The following is a 21,290-nucleotide window of genomic DNA, read 5'->3' as shown; positions in this document are numbered from 1 at the left end:
GTTGTCTGACGTAGTACACGCCGTCCTGTTCAGCAACTTGAGACTTTTCTCTTCCTCTCCACAGACGTGGACCCATTACGTATCTGAATTGAAACCGTCGTAGAACCTGAGAATTTAAGAAGTAAAGAGCCCCAGAATCACTACTGCTGTGTAAACACCGCCAGGCGGGTCTCCCATGCCAAGTTGCTTGTTATATTTATCAGATACACTATCTGATCAAAAGTATCCGGACACCTATATCTAATGTGGTATTGCGAACTAGAGGTCTCGAGAGGGGAACGGCCAGTATAAAACTACGCGGGCAGTGTTGCGTTTTCAGCAGAGAAGTAGCTTTCCGGCCAGCCCTCTGGAAGATAATGCAGTAGTTCAGCATATCAATAAAGTACGTTAGGCTGACTGTAGCTTGTTACAACAGAGCACGTTGCCAAGTATGGTCTGCAAATCAATTGTCGGCACCCTTCATAGTTATGAATGGATTGAGGAACATGAACCTCTGTCGCAAGTTCTGTTCAACAATGCGCTAGAAAAGGTGATACATCCAGTTGACCGTACTAGAGTGATGGAGATGGATGGAAGTGAGGCGATCCTTGCATTTGCAGATGATGACGTGATCGTAGGCGAAACTGAATGAGGTGACAGTAGATACATCTCGATTTATGACAGAAGCGAGCAAACTAGGGTTACTCGTCAACGATCAGAAAACTAAGTATAGACAAAATGATATGGACGCAATCGGTATAAACGGTCACAATTTTGAGACTAGAGACATCCAAGTACCTGGGGTCAATATTGTCGAATAAAAGTGACGAGAAGGAAATTCTACAAACAATAAATGCGAATCGGCTGGTACTACATTTTAAACCCCCTACACATGTCACCCACAGTATATAAGGAAAGCAAGATACAGATGTATGTGTCACTACTGCTACAGGTTATATTGTACGGTTGTGAGACGTGGGCAGCTATACAAACCGTGGAAGAGCACATCCGTGCACTCGACAGCAAGACTTTTAAGGAAAGTTTATCGTCCGCTACATACTCAGAAACTGGAAGATGGGAAAGAAGGCGGAATGAAGGTCTGCGTCGGCGGTTAAAAAAAGCTGATACTGAGAGAGTGATTGCTGAACAGGACATGTTCTCCGAGCAGAGGGTACTCTGATAAGGAAAGTATTAGTTCAAATGGTTCAAATGGCTCTGAGCACTATGGGACTCAACTGCTGTGGTTATCAGTCCCCTAGAACTTAGAACTACTTAAACCTAACTAACCTAAGGACATCACACACATCCATGCCCGAGGCAGGATTCGAACCTGCGACCGTAGCAGTCCCACGGTTCCGGACTGCGCGCCTAGAACCGCGAGACCACCGCGGCCGGCAGGAAAGTATTAGTACAACAGCCAACTGTAGAAGGGGTCGTCCGCAAACGAGGTGGAAGGACACAGAACTTTAGTGACCCCGAAAGAAGCAGATCAAACAGCCAGCATTGAGGATAACAGAGACAGAAGTAAAGGTCAAACATATGTAATCAATTTTTTTTTTTTTGATGTTACAATTCTATTCAGTCACGGTTCGTGGATTAGACGTGGTGATCAATTCATTACGTTTTTATGTTTATAAATTTCTATATTTTTGGCTTCTGCCATGAGCCTAAATGGCCTGTTTTTTTGCAATAAATGATTTTGATGATTAATAATAATACCTACTGTATACCTAGTTATGCATCCATCTCCTGTGCAATATACGCTTTCCTGGAGTGCAATGCCCGCATCTCGTGGTCGTGCGGTAGCGTTCTCGCTTCCCACACCCGGGTTCCCGGGTTCGATTCCCGGCGGGGTCAGGAATTTTCTCTGCCTCGTGATGGCTGGGTGTTGTGTGATGTCCTTAAGTTAGTTAGGTTTAAGTAGTTCTAAGTTCTCGGGGACTGATGACCATAGATGTTAAGTCCCATAGTGCTCAGAGCCATTTGAACCATTTTTTTTTTTTTGGAGTGCAATGACTATAATCAAAGGTAAATTGGAGCAAAACGAGGAATAGACACAATGAATGCAATAACAAGGATGAAAATACAGGAGGATGAAATGACATCCGTGTTAATGCACAGAAATTATTAAAATCATGTGCACGTAAGATTTCAAGTGGAAAAAGAATTGTAGAAAGAAGAAATGAGCAATTGAAAAAGATAATACGGCCATTAAGATGACGTGACAAAGGAATAAATAAATTATATTCAAATTCATTACATGAATAAAAGTAATGATCATAGTCATTTCGATAAAGATTTATAAACAAAAAAATTCAAAGCAACTAATGAGATTCGAACCCACAACCTCCTTCATATTAGGCAAACGGTCTGCACTGGTTTTTTTTTTATTATTAATGTGTAGAGCATCCGCATTTTTGTTAGTCGAGGGTCCACCAGGGCGTCACACCTGGAACCTTAACCTACAAGACCGGGGCGCTGTGGGCGCGTCCCGGCTCGGTCGCGGCGAGGCGCTAGTGGCGCGCGCGCCCCGCCGGCGGGCCCGGCGGCCAGTGCGAGCCGCGAGAGCCCAGCGGCCAGCCCTCCCAGCTCGCCATGGGGTCCTCCACCGCTGCCACTGCCACTGCCGCACTCGTCTTCGCCGCAGCCTTTGTCGCAGGTACTGCACAGCACAGCACGCCACTCGCTCACCTCTCCGTCCTGCGCCCAAGAGGAACCACCGGACCGGAGCGGGACATTCCCTCCACCCAAAGACAGTGCTGGAAACACCCGCACATCGCTGTGCTACCGTTAAGCCGTCGCATACCCTGTAGGTTTCCTCAGCTTCTTCACAGTGCGCCCGACTACACAGACGCTGAGGCACGAAATCTCGACTCGTTTCAAAACGCCTCAATGTGAACTCCGATACCACTGTGTTAACCACTTATTGTGTTGTGAAGTCGCTGCGAGGGATTATAATTCCGCCCTCATCAGGTGGGGAATAATAAGGAAGCGAGGAAGGCATCCGTCGTAGATACGAGAATGCTTTGAACCTAGACTGCACACGAATGAAACAGGGCTAGTTCCAACTCAAACGGTTCCCAAGTCGAGACAATTACTCGATATAAAAATTTAATACTTCAGTGAAGTACACGCTAGTGTTGATTATACCAGACGAGTTAAAACTGTGTGATGGACCGGGAGTCGAACCCGGATACTCGTCTCTCGCAGGAGTTACGTTACCAATTGTGCTATTCGAGTACGGCTCACGGCGTGACCCAAAACTTCGAGTGGCATTGACTTGCACCTATAATTTCTCCAATCTTCACAGAGCTCTCTCCTTCGATGCTGTTAGGAACAGCACCTTCGGAAGAAAGGATATAGCAAAATCGCAGGTAACCGGCTTAAAAACCCAGTCTGGCACGCACTGATCACGCATATTTAAAACAGTTGCTTACATTTCAGTTCGTAATACCAATTGTAGAAGCTAGTAATGATGGAAGGGACTTTAGACATTATTTCCAAGTCTCTGTCACGGTCATTGAGTATTGTCTCACGGTGAGGATGCCAGACAAATCCACAATATTTTTCTTGAAGGAATATTCGCCTGAAGTTATTTTGCGGAAGACACGGCAAATATACATTCGAATGGCCGGAGGTGGATTTCAAGCCCACTCCTCCCAAATTGTAGACGTTAGTGCTCTAACCACTGCACCACTTCCATCGTCACTGCAAGTAATCGAGGTCAAAACAAGGCTATAACCCAAGTTTCCATCAGTTTCCAGTAACAACAAATGCTTTGTGCGACACAACTTCACTGCACCCCTTACAAGGCTGTAGTCAGTTTTCTGCCTGTTTATATTTCCCGTTTAAGACAATTCGTATGAAAACAGTATGAAAACAGTATGGCAAATTTGTGTACCATGTATCACGACTGAAAAAAAAAAATTCCAAAAATCCAGTTGCTGCACAGCTCCGTTGCACTAAAGTGCTTTATTCTGTCCAGAGCCGTGTGTGAAGTCACGTGTGACATTTGAGCCCAGCCAGTACGGCGGCAGCTCTTGCAGAACGTGTGATAGGCTGCAGGTGCGCAGTCTGACCTGCAAGGGATGTCCAAAAATAGCGCCGGATCGTAAGTGCACGGACGCTTCATTGGAGAGACGGGGCTGCAGGTTGTTTAATCGCCCGTGCCGCGGACCCTACCGTAAAATGACCGACTTTTTTCGTCTTCGAAATCTGACTCTGCTAGTTGGGGGGCTACCAAGAATTGACGCTAAGCTGGCTCGATGTTCTGGCGCTACGTCAAGTCACTTTCTTGCAATTATTCACCGCCTCTGACGACCCACAGGAAATAGTATCCCTCTTACAAAAGCACATTTTCCTCGCCGAGTTTAGATAACCTGACGCGTTAATTCGCTCTTCCTTGCCGAACTTATAAATATCATTGCATCATTTTCCTGGAATATCTACAATAGTAAACTTAACTTTGACGTAATTTTGTCACGATCTGTATGATATTCGAATGAATTATGTAACAGCACGTAACAACGATGAAGGTTTAACTTAGGTGAAACAGCGTTAAGAACCGTGGTTATGTAAAATGTTCTATCTTAGGAATCTCGTCCAATCTTCGGAACTGATGTCGTACGAGAACGCATGAATAACCGTTGGATAAGCAGTCTACACCACCACCATTGTTACATCGTAAAGTGAGCAGGAACACTGCTTCATATCGCTCAAATTCCGTGCAAATTCTTTGGCGGCGCTCAAAGCTTTTAGCAAAGGTGGCCCAGTTGGGCGCTGGACAGATCCCAACGGCTGACGCACGAGACACGTAACGCGCTGGCGAGCAGTCAGCTGAGGCTCTGAAACCCTAAGGGCAGCAGTTGGCGCTTACTAAATAGCGAATTCCCACGTCAACGCAAAATGAGTTACACAAGATACCTGAATGGTGCGAAAAGTAGCAATACGTCCTCAACAATAAAAGGTGTTTTTCTCGCATTTCCTTTGGATGAAAATGACAACTAAATACTTGGAACCTCACTTACAAGAAAACTTTAACTGAAATGGTCAGATGGAGAGTGACGAATCAGAGAATGCGCTTTGTTGACAGGACACTTACAAGGTGCTCAACAAATCAATGACTTTTTCGTTGCGGTCAAATCTTTTCACAAAATTCCAATGAACAACTTCTTTCTCCGAATGCTGATATATTTTGCTCCTCCTGCTTAAAACGGGCAGAATGTGCATCGCGATAAAATAAGAGAAATTACAGATCGCAAGGATATATTTACGTGTTGATTTTTCCCACGCGCTCTGCGAGAGTGGACAATAAGAGATTTAGTTTGTAGGTGGTGTCTTGCACCACAAACTACACCGAATTTTGCCAACAGACACTTTTCCGTGAGAAATGCCATATTTACGGACCCGACTACGACGCAAGATGTAAATTCCTTATCCCTTCCCCAATCCATAAAAATTGTTGACGATGCCAACGAATGCATCATTCAGTTCGTTTGAGCTCCTTGGCAACTAACTCGAAGTGGTCGAACGAAAGTTATAAGAACCGAATAAACTGGAATAGTAAAACTGAGTTTAGCGTATGACGCATTTCTAGAAATCAATGGTCCATTTCGAAGATCGATATGTTTACAGCGTCCACGTTCCTTATCCTTTCGTCTCCCTCCTGCGGAAAGAACAATAATCTTTATTAAGTACCAGTAGCAGGTTGCCTATCTACTGGCTTTCAGGGGCAATAAAAATTTCATTTTCAATACTTCGCGTAATTATTGATGTAATTTAGAAATTTAAAATGCTGACATAATCTACTTATTAAGAGGTACAATCTTAAAGTAAAAGTTTAACACAATACGACAAGCCTTGCAGTTACAAAATGTGTACGTGTCTCGTGGCATCGTAAGTAAAGGTGCGCAAATACCGGGACTTTATTCATCCAGTATTTGAGAATTAGAACGCTTCCAATAAACTTTACGCATAATTTCAAAGCTTTACGAAACTTTTTCTCCCTGACAGCCCCCCACAAAATGATGAAAGGAAAAATGTTTTTTTTTTCCAAAACCATGTTTTTGCTGTTCATACAGTAAAACTTCAGCATCAAGCGTGAAGTTTTAATTTATTACTTCTTTACTACTAACTCTATTCGCAACACATTTTGTAAACAGTATCTATATATACCACCGAACGTAGTTGCAAAATTATATCACTGTACGACACACAATTCAAGTGATACGTTTTGATTAAAATGGAGCGCAAATCACCAGACTAGATCCATCCAGCATTTCGTAATGAAAGCACTTTGTGACTGTCAATGAACTTTAAAGCATAATTTCAAATATTTAACACATTAACACATCTGTAAAGTAATCAGACGTCTGAAGCTGTTTCACACGTGGGCGTTGGATAAGTTAAAGAATCAGAGGTTTACTGGCATGGACTAGAGAGAAGGACCAGCGAAGAGCAGCTACAAAAAAAGATGTACGGCATCACAGAGCGGTTTACTGTTGAAATTACGAGAGGGTACGCTCCAAGAACTGTCGGGCAAATTATTACTTCTTCCCACACACGACTCGCCAAGTGACCACAACGAGAAAATCAGAGAAATCAGAGTTCATACGGAGGTTTGTCGGCGGTCGTTTTTCGCGAGTAGCTTTCGCAAATAGAACAAGAACAGCGGGAAATGACAGTGGTACCTATAGTAATCCCGTCCCACACATTAAGCCGGTTGGCGGAGTAGAGATGCAGATGTAAAATAATATGCATTTTTTTCAGTTGTCCTGTACACATGAAAATGTTTCCTAGTTGAGCACCAAAAAGCACGGTGTTGCCTTTAACACTAAGATACCCTTTATGTGGTGGCACAGTTAAGTCAGTCGAGAAAACTGTTTCTGGCTGAACAAATTATTTCTAGAGAAGCAGTACGTGCGGAAAGGACAAACCACGCATCATCAGCAACCAGAAGTTTCAAAAGTTTTCACAGTTGTTCAGAAAATAGTAACCTAACTGTGATCGCAATAGCTGATCATGGTATGGGTGTAGCTTTAAACACACTATCGTTGTCGATATCATTAACAAGAAAGATTAAGAATTTCAAAAGTGTCTGCCTATGAAGTATTTCACTGATTATTCCAAGACCTCTTGAAGTGAAGTTGGGAAAATCACGTGAAAGTCTACGCCAGAGAGAGAGAGAGAGAGAGAGAGAGAGAGAGAGAGAGAGAGAGAGAGACTGCGTTTTCCCCGGACCACTAGAAGAGGATAGTTAAACGACTCCTGGAGAAAGCCGGGTTTGGAAGAGGGGACACTTGAATTAAGTTTTTGTATTTACCGCGCACCACAGTCAAATCATTAGCTGCCGGCGACGGTTAACAATTTGTCGTACTGCTGGCATTGCAGGATAAACGCACCAACTTCGTTGGAGGATGAGAGAAAAATCGACCGTGATCTGTAGACAATCATCGCAATGGCTATTTCTTGAAATTGTTTGGCTACAGCGAGGAAATGTGCGTGATCTGTTTCACGGAAAGTTAACAGCAGAATAACCCGTAAACACTGAGGTCACTACAGAGGAGTGCTAGCTCAACTATATCAGTTTGGCCTTGACCTTCTCGGGAGAGAGGGGGAATACATACCCAGGTTAGCCCGAAGAAAAAGAAAGGAACACCCATATTAGATCTGTGGCTGTGAATTTAAATCCTGCTACTCACGAAAATGAGACTAAAGTCAGAATCACTGCGTTCTTGCGTTCGTTCCCACTATCCGAATGGTGCGCGCGCGCCTAGTCCTTACCCTGAGATAGTTAATATTCGGTGCGACAACACCAGCTTGCTTTAAATGTAAATAAATTTAAGTTAATGCAGATGGACGCGAGAAAATTTCTGGTAATGCGTAATACGCTATGAATGGTGTGACGCTAGACTTCGATTAACTATGCAGGCATAACGTTGTGAAACGACACGGTATGGAACAGCAAGGCGAATGGATGACAACGGTTTATTGGGATAAATACTGTTTTTTCCCTTCATTCTTCTATCTGTTAGTGTTTTCCACGTATTCTGTTCCTCGCTGTTTCTGCGGAAACCACGTCATTTCTTAACTAACATGCCCGCCTAATTTTCAATACCCTTTGGAAGCGATACATCTCAAACGCTTCGATTCTCTTCTTTTCCCTTGCGAAAACTAGCGAACCCATAAACGACAGCGTATAAAGGACGCTTGTGCGACCCATTCCTGAATACTACTGGAGTTTATGGGATCCTCGTCTAGTCCGATTACAGGAATGGAGCGTACATATTTGTTACAGAAATACTCCAGAAGTCGAGTTCCAAATTGCGAATCCATGGAGGGATTTTTCCGCGATTTGATATCGAGCAAATTTAGAGAGCCAGCTTTCGTGACCGCAGAACTACGATACTTCATCTTGTGTAAGGACCGTGAGGATAAAATAAGGATGCACGGGTGCTATCGTTTTTCTCTCCCTCCATTTGCGAGCGAAACAGGACCGTGAACATACTGTGGCTCGCGGAGTATGTATGCACAGGCGTACGTACACTCAGGAAGAAATTGAGAAGAAAACGTGAATCTCAGCACGCTGTACACACAGTTACATACGTTCTTTCGAGAATTTAATTGTGTTTGGAAGGTCATAATGAAGAAAGTTAAGTTTTCAGCGTCCCCTCGACGAGGTTATCAAAGACGGAGTGCGTACTCTGACTAGTCAAGGATTGGGAAGGAAATCGGTCGTGCGTTTTCCAACCATTGTGGTATAATTGTCAAGTAATATAGGATGGCCACAGAAAACAGATTCGGATGGCAGCACGGGAATCTGAGTCTCTCCACCCAAATGCTCGGTTACAGATCGACCAAACTTCGCGCACGGTCCTCTCAGATTCAGAGAAAATTTTGGCAGAAGACGGAACACAATTGTTTATTTATGCCAACGGTCCCATATCTAGATTAAATACGAACGATTAGCTCGAGCGTTAAGACCGGCGGATGAATCACTGGAGGGATGCAAGTTCGGAGCTGAATGCACTTTCGCCAGCGGCTGTTACGTGCAACTATGACGAAACTGGCGGGCAGCGGGAGCGAGAGTGCTGGAGGTCGCTCGCACTGCGAGGGTCGCCAAGGTTCCGATGCGGGGACCCGACGCACCGCCGCCGGCGACAGCTGGGCCGCCACCGACCGCCGGCGCAGTCATTGGGCGATCGCACGCTAGCAGGCAGGGCAGGCGCGCTTTAAAATAAACGTGACTATTTCCGGACACGAAAGCTGAACCCCTGGCCAGCCCGGCAGCTGCGGCGCCGGTGCGCGCTGAGCGACGGCTGTAGGCGCCAGGGTCAGGACACCTTCTTACCCAACTGTACAAACACCCACATTCTGCAAACCAGTGTGAGGTGGACGGCAGAGGGTACTTTCCATTGTACTACAACTCGAGAGTTTCTTTCTGTTACAAACGCGTATGGAGCGCGGGAAGAATGACTGCTTGAACTCCTCTGTGAGCGTAGCACTTCGTCTACTCTTGCCTTCTCGGTCACTACGTGAGTGATTTGTAGAAAGTTGAACATCTCTAGATTCTTCACTTTACACTTGTTCTTGGTGCTTTGTAAGTATGCTTTCAGATATACCTTCAAGAGACTAGCAAATTCAGGTTTTTCAAAGATTAAATGACGCTATCCCGTGACTTAAACAGAATTCTACCTGCCATTCTCCGAATAGGTTCCCTGGTTAGTCCTATGTGCTACAGGTCCCACACACCTGAGCAATAGTCTAAAATGGGACGCAAAAGCAATTTGTAAGCAGTCTCCTTTGTAGAAAGATCAAATTTTTACCCGGTAAATTACCAAAAAACCCAAGTTTTCCACCTTCCTTACTTACGTTTCACCCATTGTGATCATTCAGTTTCGTATCCCTACAAATTGTTATACCCAGGTATTCGTATGGGTTGACCCATTTCAAGTGTGACTCTGTGACGCTGTCGCTGAATACTACTTTCCTATGTTTTGTGAAGCGGACAATTTTACATTACTGTACGTGTAAACCAAGCTGCCGATCTGTCCAACCCTTTGAAATCTTATCAAGGTCCGAATGGATGTTGTGCAGATTTTTCAGGCATCTGATGCTAAAAATCTGCGATTACTGTTAATACTGTCTGCAACCTCATCTGTATACAGCATTAACAGCAAGAGCCCCAACAAGAGACTCTCGTGGAGTGCACCTGAAGTTACTTCTACATCTGTCGATGACTCTCCATCCAAGATGACACCAGCGTCCTCCCTATAAAGAAATCCTCAACCCATTCGTAACCGAGCCAAATGCTAGGGAGCCGTTGTGGTTTACTCTTAAGATTCCACAGCGTACGTTACTAAAAAAATTTAAAAAAATAAAAGCTATCAATATATTGCTTCCTCCTAGATATATGACCGAGCGATGTGGCGCAGTGGGAGCACACTGGACTCGAATTCAGAACGATGGTTCAATCCCGCGTCCGGCCATCCTGATTTAGGTTTTCCGTGATTTCCCTAAATCGCTCCAGGCAAATTCTGGGATGGTTCCTTTGAAAGGGCACGGCCGACTTCCTTCCCCATCCTTCCCCAATCCGATGAGACCGATGACCTCGCTGTTTGGTCTCTTCCCCCAAAACAATCCAATCCAATCCTAGATATATCTCGTGAAAAAGCATAAAGGTAAAATTTAAGAGAATTGAACTTACAGAGAGGCTAACCATCAACCGTTCTTTCCGCCAACTACTCGTGACTCGAACAGTAGGGTTAGTATAGATGTAGATCTTAGTATCTTTGAAAGACAGTTCCTTGCGTGGGGGGACTACAGCTGCCCCGCGGAATGAACTCAGTCGACTACACTAACGTTTGTGAAAGCAACGACTACCGAACGAGTCTTCAACCTCAAGTTTGGCATGAACGCCGCAGTGCGTCACTGGGGCTTGTCCTATTTAGCGTGGTACACCGTTGCCTTCCTCCGACCTTTCAACTGACTTACTCCGCAGGTTATAGAAAGACCAACAGTTTAATGAGAGCGGATCCGAATAATGGTGCAGCTTGAGTTTTTTCACATATGTAAATAATTACCTGAGGTGAAATACGCGGTAAGTAACTTAAAACTCCTGGAGTAGACTGGAAATTGAACCCTCATTGTTTGAATTTGTAGCCTTACACACACTTAGCCATCAAGCCGCAAGAAGATACATGTTACTGAAATGAGCTCTGACAATATATTAGGCATACACTGATGAGCCAGAACATTACAACTGCTCACCGCTAGATCAAATGCCGACGGGTGGCATTGCGGATACGTGATGAGGTAAGGAAAGTTTAAGACGTAATCAGATGAAAACGAGACATATGAAAAAAAGTAAGTAAACAGTGTATTATTTCGGAAGCAATCGCCGTTACGTTAATACATTTGTTCCACTGTGTGACAAGTCTGTCAGTGCCTTCGTGGAAAAATGCGGTTCAGTGCTCCAAAAAAATGGAAATTGGGTGTGGACAGATCGGGACTGTATTGACGTTGTGTAGCGCCTTCCCAGCGAAACTTCTGCAACATAGTCCGAACAACCTTGGCAACATGTGGGTCCGCCAAGGTTGTTTTGAGTATATTGCAGACGTTTCGCTGGAAAGCCGCTACACATCATCCATACAGTCCCGTTCTGTCTCCACCCAATTTCCATTTTTTTTGGAGCACTGAACCGCATTTTGCCACGAAGGCACTGACAGGCTTGTCTCCCAGTGGAACAAATGTATTGATAGTAACGGCGTTTGCTTCTGAAATAATACACAGGTTACTACTTTTTTATCTGTCTCGTTTAAATTTGACTGCCCAAAACAAATAAGAGAGACAAAGAAGAATGGGAAATCATTCAGCGACTATACATGCCGCAAATGGGGAAATCAACTAACATAAGCGACTCTGTCACGATTGTTATGGTTCGGAGCCTGAGAACGAGCACCTCGGAAACGGCGAACCTGGTCGGCTGTCGTAAACATCAATGGAAAGTTTGTGAAGAACGATGAAACCACGAGAATAAGGTGCTGGATGTCACACCTCAACACTAAACGTGGAGGCAGAAGGCTTGCCCTCTCCACAAACCGTCGTCTGTAGTAGATCTGACGACAGACAGTGCAGCTGAAGGTAAAGTGTTTCGGAGAACACGGTGCAACCTATATTTTTGAACACTGGGCTTTGCATCAGACGACCCTTACGCGTTCTCACGCTACCCAACGATGTTGCCATTAACGATTGCACTGGGCACTGGATCATCTAAATTGGACCACGGATCAATGGAAACGTGTGTCCTGGTCTGGGACCAGGTCGATGGTCACGTCGGATACGCCATCATCCAGGCGAGCGGATGCTCGAAGCATTCACCACGCCACGGACGCAGGTCGCCGGGGGCAGTTTTACGCTATGGGAGACACTGACCTGGGCTTCAATGGGACCCATGGCAGTAATCGAAGGAACCGTCACAGCTGTCGACTACGTGAACATTATTGCGGGCCCTTCATGCTTAATTTCTTCCCGGCGGCGATGATATTTACCAGAACATTAAGTGTCCGTGCCACAAGAAGGGAATCATGTTCAGTGGTTTGAGGAACATAACAGTGAGGTCACGCTGAAGTCTTGGTCACTAAATTCACCTGATCTGAACCCGAGGGAACACGCCTGCGACGCTCACATCACAAACCACGAGCACGTAATTTATGAGCACTGCGTGATCTATGCGTAGACAGTTGGTGCCGCATAGCTGCTACGGAAATCTACCACGGATTTGTCGAATCCATTCCACGCACAGCAGCTTCTATATTGCTTTCCCAAGGCGGACAAACACAATATTATACAAATGCATTGGCTCATGAGTGTATTGCTCGTGTGGAGAACTTGTACTTTCGATGAACCTAAGTCCCTGCAACGTCTGCCTTCATCTCTCACTAGAGGACGATAGGAACCTGCACCATAATGTGCGTTCATTTCTCCACCTAAACAGCCATGTGGGCGCTCTCCATACGTTCTGAAAGACAATGCGCCACCCTTTCATTCCCGACTTACGTGAGAATGGTTCACTCTGCTTCACACACCTGAGCGCTCTCGAGCGTTCCCAGATTCTATATCGAACATTTGGGACGCCATCGGTGAGATGTGCGCGCCTTGAACCCAGGTTGTCCGATTTCAGGTGGTTGTGTCCAACGATTGATTGATCATGGATCACAACAGCTTCGTAAGACTTTGTATGTCTCGTAGAGTTCATACCACGAAGCGTATACGCCGTCATAATGGCGAAACATAATTCTCCAAATCGCTAAATAGGTGTCTTTAACTGAATTACAGAGTAGAAATGGAAAACGTTCTAAGTGTCAAATCTGACGTTTGTCAGTGGAATAAACAAACACTGTATCTCTGTTTATATTTTACTGACTTGTATAAAAAATGGGGGGGGGGGAAGAGAGAGAGAGAGAGAGAGAGAGAGAGAGAGAGAGAGAGAGAGAGAAGGTATTCTGATACAACAGAATTGTGTTGCTCACCACAGCACCGGAAGAAATGACACAAGACAGAAAATAAAACTTTATTAAGAACGCTCTAACAAGGGAACCTCCCCATGTCCAAGCAAATCTGGACATGTCCTGGAATTTTGGAGAGCGAAGTTGATTATGTGTGAGTGCCTGAACTTTGATAATTGACACACGATCACGTAAACAATACTGCTCTGTTTACCTGTGCAGCTTCGCAAAAATCATAGAATCTTTTCACAAAGTATTTCACTTGTCGAAAACCAAACACATCTAACGGTTGCACAAGAGGTGTACAACCTGGAGGAATGGTAATCACGTCTACTCCCACACTAAAATTGTACAATGCCTGATCCTTCTGTCCTGTATTAGTCTTTTCCCCATTTTTCCTGACGCACTACAATTCACAATGACATTCGGCGTTTGCGCAAGTACCCTATTCACATGTTGCTGAACTTGCGGTCCAAATACATCATTTTTTTCCTGCAAACATAAATAAAATGTAGGTAAAAGAAATCCTGCTTTGTTCAGAGCATATTGTGTGGTATAACTATGTGCAGTGGCATGCAGCTGGTCTACAGTACATTCCGTATCGCCTTCTCCAACTAACGATAATGTGCGGGTCGATTTCATTTCATAGTTAAAACCGGACTGATCTGTGTTGATAATATATGCGTCTTCATACTGTTGGAATCTGACGTTAGTTTCTGTAACAAACGTCTTGGAACACTAAAGTTCTTCCAGTTTATTCGCGTAGTTCTTGCTTAAGTATTTCGTAATCATCCTGCTCGTAATTTTGCATTTTCTTTTGAACGTGACAAGCCAATGAGATGAAGCCTTGAAGTCCAGGCCGATTTGTTTAGCATAATGCAATCCCCAAATCTGTGGGTCTGTATCATGCACTGCACTTAATTCATTTCTGGCTTTAATAAATTGTCGGTATATATGGTTTTCTAGTTCACTGAACTTCTGTCTTCGGGTTCCACCTCGTTCCACGACTTCTTTGCAATATTTAATTGTGCTTTTTTCCTCCATCCCTTCAAATTTCTTAAATTTATTTCTTACTTCACTCCATAATCTATATTTGCGTCTTTTAATTCGTTTGGACAGTAAACTGTATTGGAGCATTTCCTTCATGTAACCCAAAGAAATACCATCAGATTGAAGTCGCAGTATTTCCTCTTCGTGTTCTTCGTACGGATCGTCAACAATCTCATCATCCGAACATACCCAGCCTGGGGCTGGCAACTGTGATGATAACGATGAACACGGATGTCCAATATACCGTGTGTTTCAAAATGAATATCGGCGTTTTGAGGCTTTTTAGCATTTGTTACATTCAACTTACACTATAAATGAAAGAGCAGTCAAGTAGTTTTTTTGTACACCAATGCGCATGGACTGTTTCCTATGTCTTCCGTCGGAAAGCGCTGGTAGCAAAGACGGCGAATGGTGAACAGACAGCTTTTTGTGTTTTACAGTTCTCAAGGACTGAATCTGTTGTTATGGTGCAACGTGCGTTCCGTATTACGTTCCACTGTAATCCTCCAAGTGAAAATTAAATCCGTGGTTGCAACGAGACTCTGGTAAATTGAATTTTTGGGGGGGGGATATACGGCGGCGGATAATTTATGGGCCTCTCTTTTTCGGTGAAGCAATTATATTTGGTATTTCGTATCTCGATGCGCTAGAACTATGGCGCTTGGGAGGAGCTGAACCACAGAACTTTATCTGGCAGCAAGACGGTGCGCCGCCTTACTGGCGTAACTCAGTACGAGATTGGTTAGACGACGCTGTAACCGCTGGAGCGGCCACAAGGGCCAAATGACAGAGCATGTTTCGCACCGCCTCCACGTTCACACGATCTGACGTCATGAGATTTTTACCGTTGATCAAGGATCACGTGCATGTGCATGTGCCACCGTTATTAGCTGGTCTACTTAACTTTAATAAAACAGGATTGGAGCAGACGTAGCAACAAATACTATGCAAGTCTTCTTGGGAATCGTGTCTACCCCTACATGAAGTACGTTTTTCCTGGGCACGGTGGCATCTACCAGCAGGACAATGCAACGTGCCACACAGCTCGCACTGCACGTGCGTGGTCCGAAGGGCACCAGGTTGAGTTTACCGTACTCCCCTGGTCACCAGAGTCCCCGAATTTAAGCTCGATCGAGAATGTGTGGGACCACCTTCCCCAAGCTGTTCACGACACGGATCCTGGCGCAGATGGCCACGGCGCTGGAGTCTGCAGGGCTCCACATAACCTGTCGGTACTTTCCAGAACCTCACCGACACACTCCCTGCGCGTCTCTCAGCGGTCCGAGCTGCAGAAGGTGTTTTGGTTATTCACAATCTGACAGGCTGTCACATTAAACTGAACGGTCAGTGTAGATATGATGTAGATTCCTGACGCCACATATTCAAATCCGGGGCTATCTGACTCAGTAGACTGTCGATCGCCCCGAGAGGCTCTGCGTAGTTCCCTTCGGAGTCTGCTGGTACAACAGCTCCATACCTAGCAATCATATGCAACTGCTCTCTCGACGAAAGACCCGTATCTAATGCCTGGAAACGCGCACACGTCACACCAATACTAAAGAAAGGAAAAAGGAATAATCTGCTGAATTACAGGCCCATCTCACTGACGCCGCTTTGCAGGATTTTTGATCATATTTTGTGCTCGATTATTATGGATTATCTCGAAGAAAACGATTTACTGACAAATGGCCAACACGAATTCAGAAAATATCGTTCTTGTGAAACACAACTAGCTCTTTAATTACATGAAGTGATGAGTGCTATCGAGAGGATATCAAATTGATTCCACATTTCTAGATAGCCTTCTGTCACCATTCCTCAAAATCAACTTCTAATCAAATTGTATGTATACGGAGTATAGTCAGAGCTGTGCAACTGGATTCGTGACTCCCTTTCAGAAAAGTCACACTTCGTAGTAACTGACAAAGTCATCGAGTGAAACATAAGTGACATATGGGTTTTCCCAAGGAACTATGATGGCCCTGTGTTGCTCCTACGTTATACAGGGTGGTCTGAAATAGTTTGAAAAATATTGTAAGAGTGTTGCAGGGGAGGTTGTACTGAGAAACTATTGTTAAGAAAAAATTCGAAATATTGCGTCATTCCCGAGTTAATTAGCATTGGAGCTTCTCACACTGTTTTTATCACCCTATAGAAACGATTCAGAGACAATCTGGGCAGCCCTCTTAGACTGTTTGCGGATGATGCAGTCATTTACCGTCCAGTAATGTCAGCAGATGGTCAAAGAAATCTTTAAGGGCAAAAAGTGGCAACTGACTCTACATATCGAAAAGTGTTAAGGTCATCCACACGAGTACTAAAAGGAATCCATTCAAGATCAGTCACACTACAAAACACACGAACGGAAGGCTCTCAATTCAACTAAATACCTAGGGATTACAATTATGAACATCTTAAATTGGAATGATCACATAGATAAGGCGATTTACTGGCAGAACATTTAGAAAATGGAACATGTCTACCCAAGAGACTGCCTACAGTACGCATGTCCATCCTCTTCTCAGAGTACTGCTACGCGGTGAGAGATCAGGAGGACAACTCGTTTTGTATTATGGCGAAATACGTGAAAGAGTGTCAAGGATATGATACGCTAGTTGGGGTGGGAATCATTAAATGAAAGGCGATTTTCGTTGCGACGAGACGTTTTCACGAAATTTCAATCACCAACTATCCCCTCCGAATACGAAAATATTTTGCTGACCTCAACCTACATATGGAGAAATAATGATCTTAATAAAATAAGGGAAATCAGAGCTCACACCGAAAGATTTAAGCCTTCATTTTTTCCAGCGCGCTATTCGAGAGTGGACCGTTAGAGAAATAGTGCGTAGGCGATTCGATGACCCCTCTCCCAAGCACTTAAGTTTGAGTTGAAAAGTAGTCCTGCAGACGTAAATGAAGATGAAAGTTCTTATGGGACCCCAAACGTTTCAAAACAAACGTGCACTTACTACAAAAACATTCGTCAAAAGGCCTGGATTTCTTGTCAAAATATGTCAGTTTTGTGATATCTACAAATCCTCTTCGTTTACTGCAGACTTCTTGACTATGATCTGCTTCATATTTAAGACAGAAGAAGTAAAAATAATAATAATTCGCGTAACTATGATCACAATGACTGGTGTTAACAGTTGTTTCCACACAAATGTTTCCTTTTTAACACTGAGGAGCGGACTTTCACTTTCTGCACGCGAGTTTTACAAACCATACCACTATTATCTTGGAACGGTCACTCTGCTTCAGATATGACAAGAGAATATCTGATGGAATTCTAGAGTAATTTCTTTTAAAGCACCGGGTAGGCAAGATTACATCACTAACTAATTCTTCGGCTTTTTCATAAGAGTCCTTGCAATGTTTACTCCCGCATTACTCAACTAAACGATCCCGACGACAAAAATTACGATAATTAACGATTTTCGACAGCGTTCTTTGTACTCTAGTGTGAAAGGAACTGGGAGAATGGGAGGTGTGTTTACAGTGATTTCTCAGATCTTTCTGTTTCTGGATTTTTCATTCACTCACATGAATTCAAAGGATTTTATCGAGGAAAAGAACACTGATGGGTCACGGAGTGAGTACGGAAATACAGTTAGTAGGTTTATATGGGCTTCCACATCAGGTTTTCTGTGAATCGATTTCCCGATATCGTTTCTGGTTGGTCATGTAAACCTCTCAATGTCCAACCTGGAAATGTCAGTTCGGCCGCTAGCTTTCAGTTGACACAGTGTTCGCTCCCATGTATACGTTCCACTGCATTAGATTCGTCATTCCCTTGTCGGATTCACACTTTCTTAATATGTCGGTAATATGAACGAAGTAATTTTGTGTCGAACGAATTCTTTATTAGTTAAGAGAAGCATATTTTATTTTTATTACCCGGAAACAGAGAAATGCTGATTATTAGCTAGATAATCGAAAGTGCACAATCAACGCCGGAATGGATAAGATTTTTAAATAACTACTCTTGGTGAAATTTCTCCCCTACATATGAGTTCGCTTAGAAAACTGTACTCTCTCCAGTAAAAACCCCACGTGTAAATTATTATACTGCCGTCGTACATACTAAATCGGCAAGTTGACTTCCAGACAATTGTTAGCAAGAAAATCTGTCGCTCGATAAACGACATCTGATCGAAATAGCAAAATCTATTCAGAAAAACACGTAAACGCGACAGCAATAAACGGCTTCCGCTAATCTATTTTCACAATGCAAACGCGGTGAATATTAGTTACATTTGAAAACTTGTAATACTAATTATGTCATCTCATGTAATACGGGTGAGACATTAACTTTTCTCAGCCGTCATTAACCGGAAGGTTGGCTTGCATACCACAGCTACCCGCCTGAAAACCACGTCCGGGCCGGCTGGATTCGAAACGGGGCCGGTTCGCCTCCCCGTCCCAGAAGCGGCGCTCCAACGCGCACGCCTTCCGTAAGTTCTGGAGAACAGCCGCCGCCATCAGAAAGTCAGAAGCCCTTAAACAAGCCTAGCAGGCCTTGACCACAATCCCTATGAAGGGGTTATGGAAAGACCGGCCTACCTCCAAGCCGATGTACTCCTCCGTCCTCCAGATACCGGATCTTGCGTCCACGACAGCGAATATGATGTGCACCTAGGTGCGGCCAGCAACTGGTATGTTACAGCATTGTCGTAATCGCGATACAGACTCACACGTGTAAGAAACTCCTCAAAAAGCAGCAGACATAACAGCATGTTCACCACGGTTACGTATTCCGCAACGTGGATGAAGTAGGGCGGGCAAGGAGCCAGCTGCTCTCCGATACGTCGCCATCTGTCACGCTGCAGAAATATCGGAGCCGGACGTCTGAATATTCAGTCCTGTCCCTCCCTTTATATATATTAGGCGGCGCACACGTTCAGATGAGATAATTATAGAACACAAAGATTCGCATTTACCTAGAACATCGCTATATTCGCGATGGCTGCCAGGTCGACTAAAAGGCCGAAACAGTTCCCTCGTCACACACACACACACACACACACACACACACACACACACACAGCGAGCTCCAAGTCCTCAACCTAACGGACAGCCAGAAGCAGGACAACACTACAGGACGGCGTCTTACGGTGCTTGCCAAAGCTAGTAAACACCTGAACACAGCAGAGAAGCTTTAGGCTAATCGCTGTCTCACGTAGACAGTGGTGGTTGTTAAGTGTAAATCCCTAATATTTAACGCTTCTTTCCCCATTTACGATCGGATAAACTTAAACTGGCAGACACGGAACGTGAAACCAATGACAGGGGCGTGTCTCAAAAGGGAGGACAGATTCTGAAGTCAGTCGTGCATAAAAATGACGCAGATATAATAATTAATGTGATGAGCACTATTATATTTTTCTTCTCTTTTTCCTTTCCACCGTTGTAGACATGACTTTCATGAGCAATTTGCACATAATTACGCAGACTAGGACTTCGGCAACATTAGCGATGGGGGCAGAACCGCGATCTTCAAAGGAGAGAACACGCATCACGGTGCAGCCTAGTTGTTAGACAGTGATTCCCAATCTTTCTGAGGCTATTGACGCTTAGTGATATTAGCTAGTACCCGCTTCCCCACCATCATCTGCGTTAGCGCCCAATTAAATTTTAGAAGGAAAAAGAATTTTCTTTGGGGGATTTCATTTTTAAAATGACAAAAAATACATGATACTTCGTGTTACAGGTATTTTGTTAAACCACAAGCTAATGAGTCAATGACACAACTGGTACTGTTTATTTCTAACAACGTTTTAGAGAATAATGAAGCAATTCTCACTGTCAGAAAAGCAAGCTAACTGTTCTCATTGAGGACAGACACTTTACATAACATTCTTCCTCTGGACTACTACTTTCCCTAGCAGTACATGCTTCACCCGCACCCTGCATCCCCACTTAAATTCAGCCAGATTAAAACGTGTGTACTATACTTGCTGTTATTTTAGTCTTCAGTCTGAAGACTGGTTTGATGCAGCTCTCCATGCTACTCTACCCCGTGCCAGCTTCTTCATTTCCAAATAACTACTGTGACCTACATCCTCCTGAATCTGTTTACTGTATTAATCTCTCGGTCTCCGTCTACAATTTTTACACCCGCGCTTCCCTCCGAACTTCCCTACAAATTTACTGTTTGTAAATCGCTTCATTGCTGGATCTCTTACTTCTGAACTGGCAGAAATTGGAACACTTCAGGGAGCCAATACATACTATATGAAAGACATTTATTAACACAAATTATCTCATTAGCGTTTCATACAAAAGAAAATTTTCTTGATAACTTTTACGAACCAAAGGTATAGCACAATCACATTCCAGCTTCGTACACGGTTCCATTCTTGTAGCTAAATAAACTAATTATAATCTCCCACCACATACAATATGTAATTGTGAGTAGTAAAATTTTAAAAATATGTATTTTTTAATTTTTTTATTTAGTTAGGAGTGCAGTCCATGACAAGACACAAACGTGAATTAGTATAACATCCCTTTGCTTTCAGCCTATATGTCTCAATTTCACAGTGGCTGAAATGTAAGGAAGATGTTCATACATTAGTTTCACAAGTTGTAACCTTCATCCCACTGGGCCATGCATTAATTCTAGCATTTGGGGAAAAGAAAGTAATTACTGGTACCTTGTGTAACACTATTATAATTTTACAAAACAGTGATAATAGGAATGCTCTTTTAAGAATAATTTAGTTTTGCAACCAAATGCAACCCCTCAGAAAA

General features: G+C 43.8%; 2 protein-coding genes across 4 annotated transcripts in view; one reads left to right on the top strand and one right to left on the bottom strand.

The window, feature by feature from the left end:
• The window catches only part of LOC126199360 (putative protein FAM10A4), a 203,465-nt gene that overhangs the window by 65,117 nt on the left and 117,058 nt on the right, over window positions 1-21,290 (bottom strand). The gene's annotated exons all lie outside the window — the stretch shown is intronic.
• The window catches only part of LOC126199358 (uncharacterized abhydrolase domain-containing protein DDB_G0269086-like), a 74,089-nt gene continuing 55,296 nt past the window's right edge, over window positions 2,498-21,290 (top strand). For both annotated transcript variants that reach the window (XM_049936224.1, XM_049936223.1), the window contains exon 1: window positions 2,498-2,638. In XM_049936224.1, the coding sequence (XP_049792181.1) occupies window positions 2,575-2,638 (64 nt within the window). In that variant the 5' untranslated portion in view covers window positions 2,498-2,574. The remainder of the gene's footprint in view (window positions 2,639-21,290) is intronic.

Source organism: Schistocerca nitens, chromosome 8 (assembly GCF_023898315.1).
Source record: "Schistocerca nitens isolate TAMUIC-IGC-003100 chromosome 8, iqSchNite1.1, whole genome shotgun sequence".
Classification (NCBI taxonomy): Eukaryota; Metazoa; Arthropoda; class Insecta; order Orthoptera; family Acrididae; genus Schistocerca; species Schistocerca nitens.
Note: the sequence above shows the minus strand (reverse complement) of the source record. Positions and strands in the feature narration are given on the sequence as shown.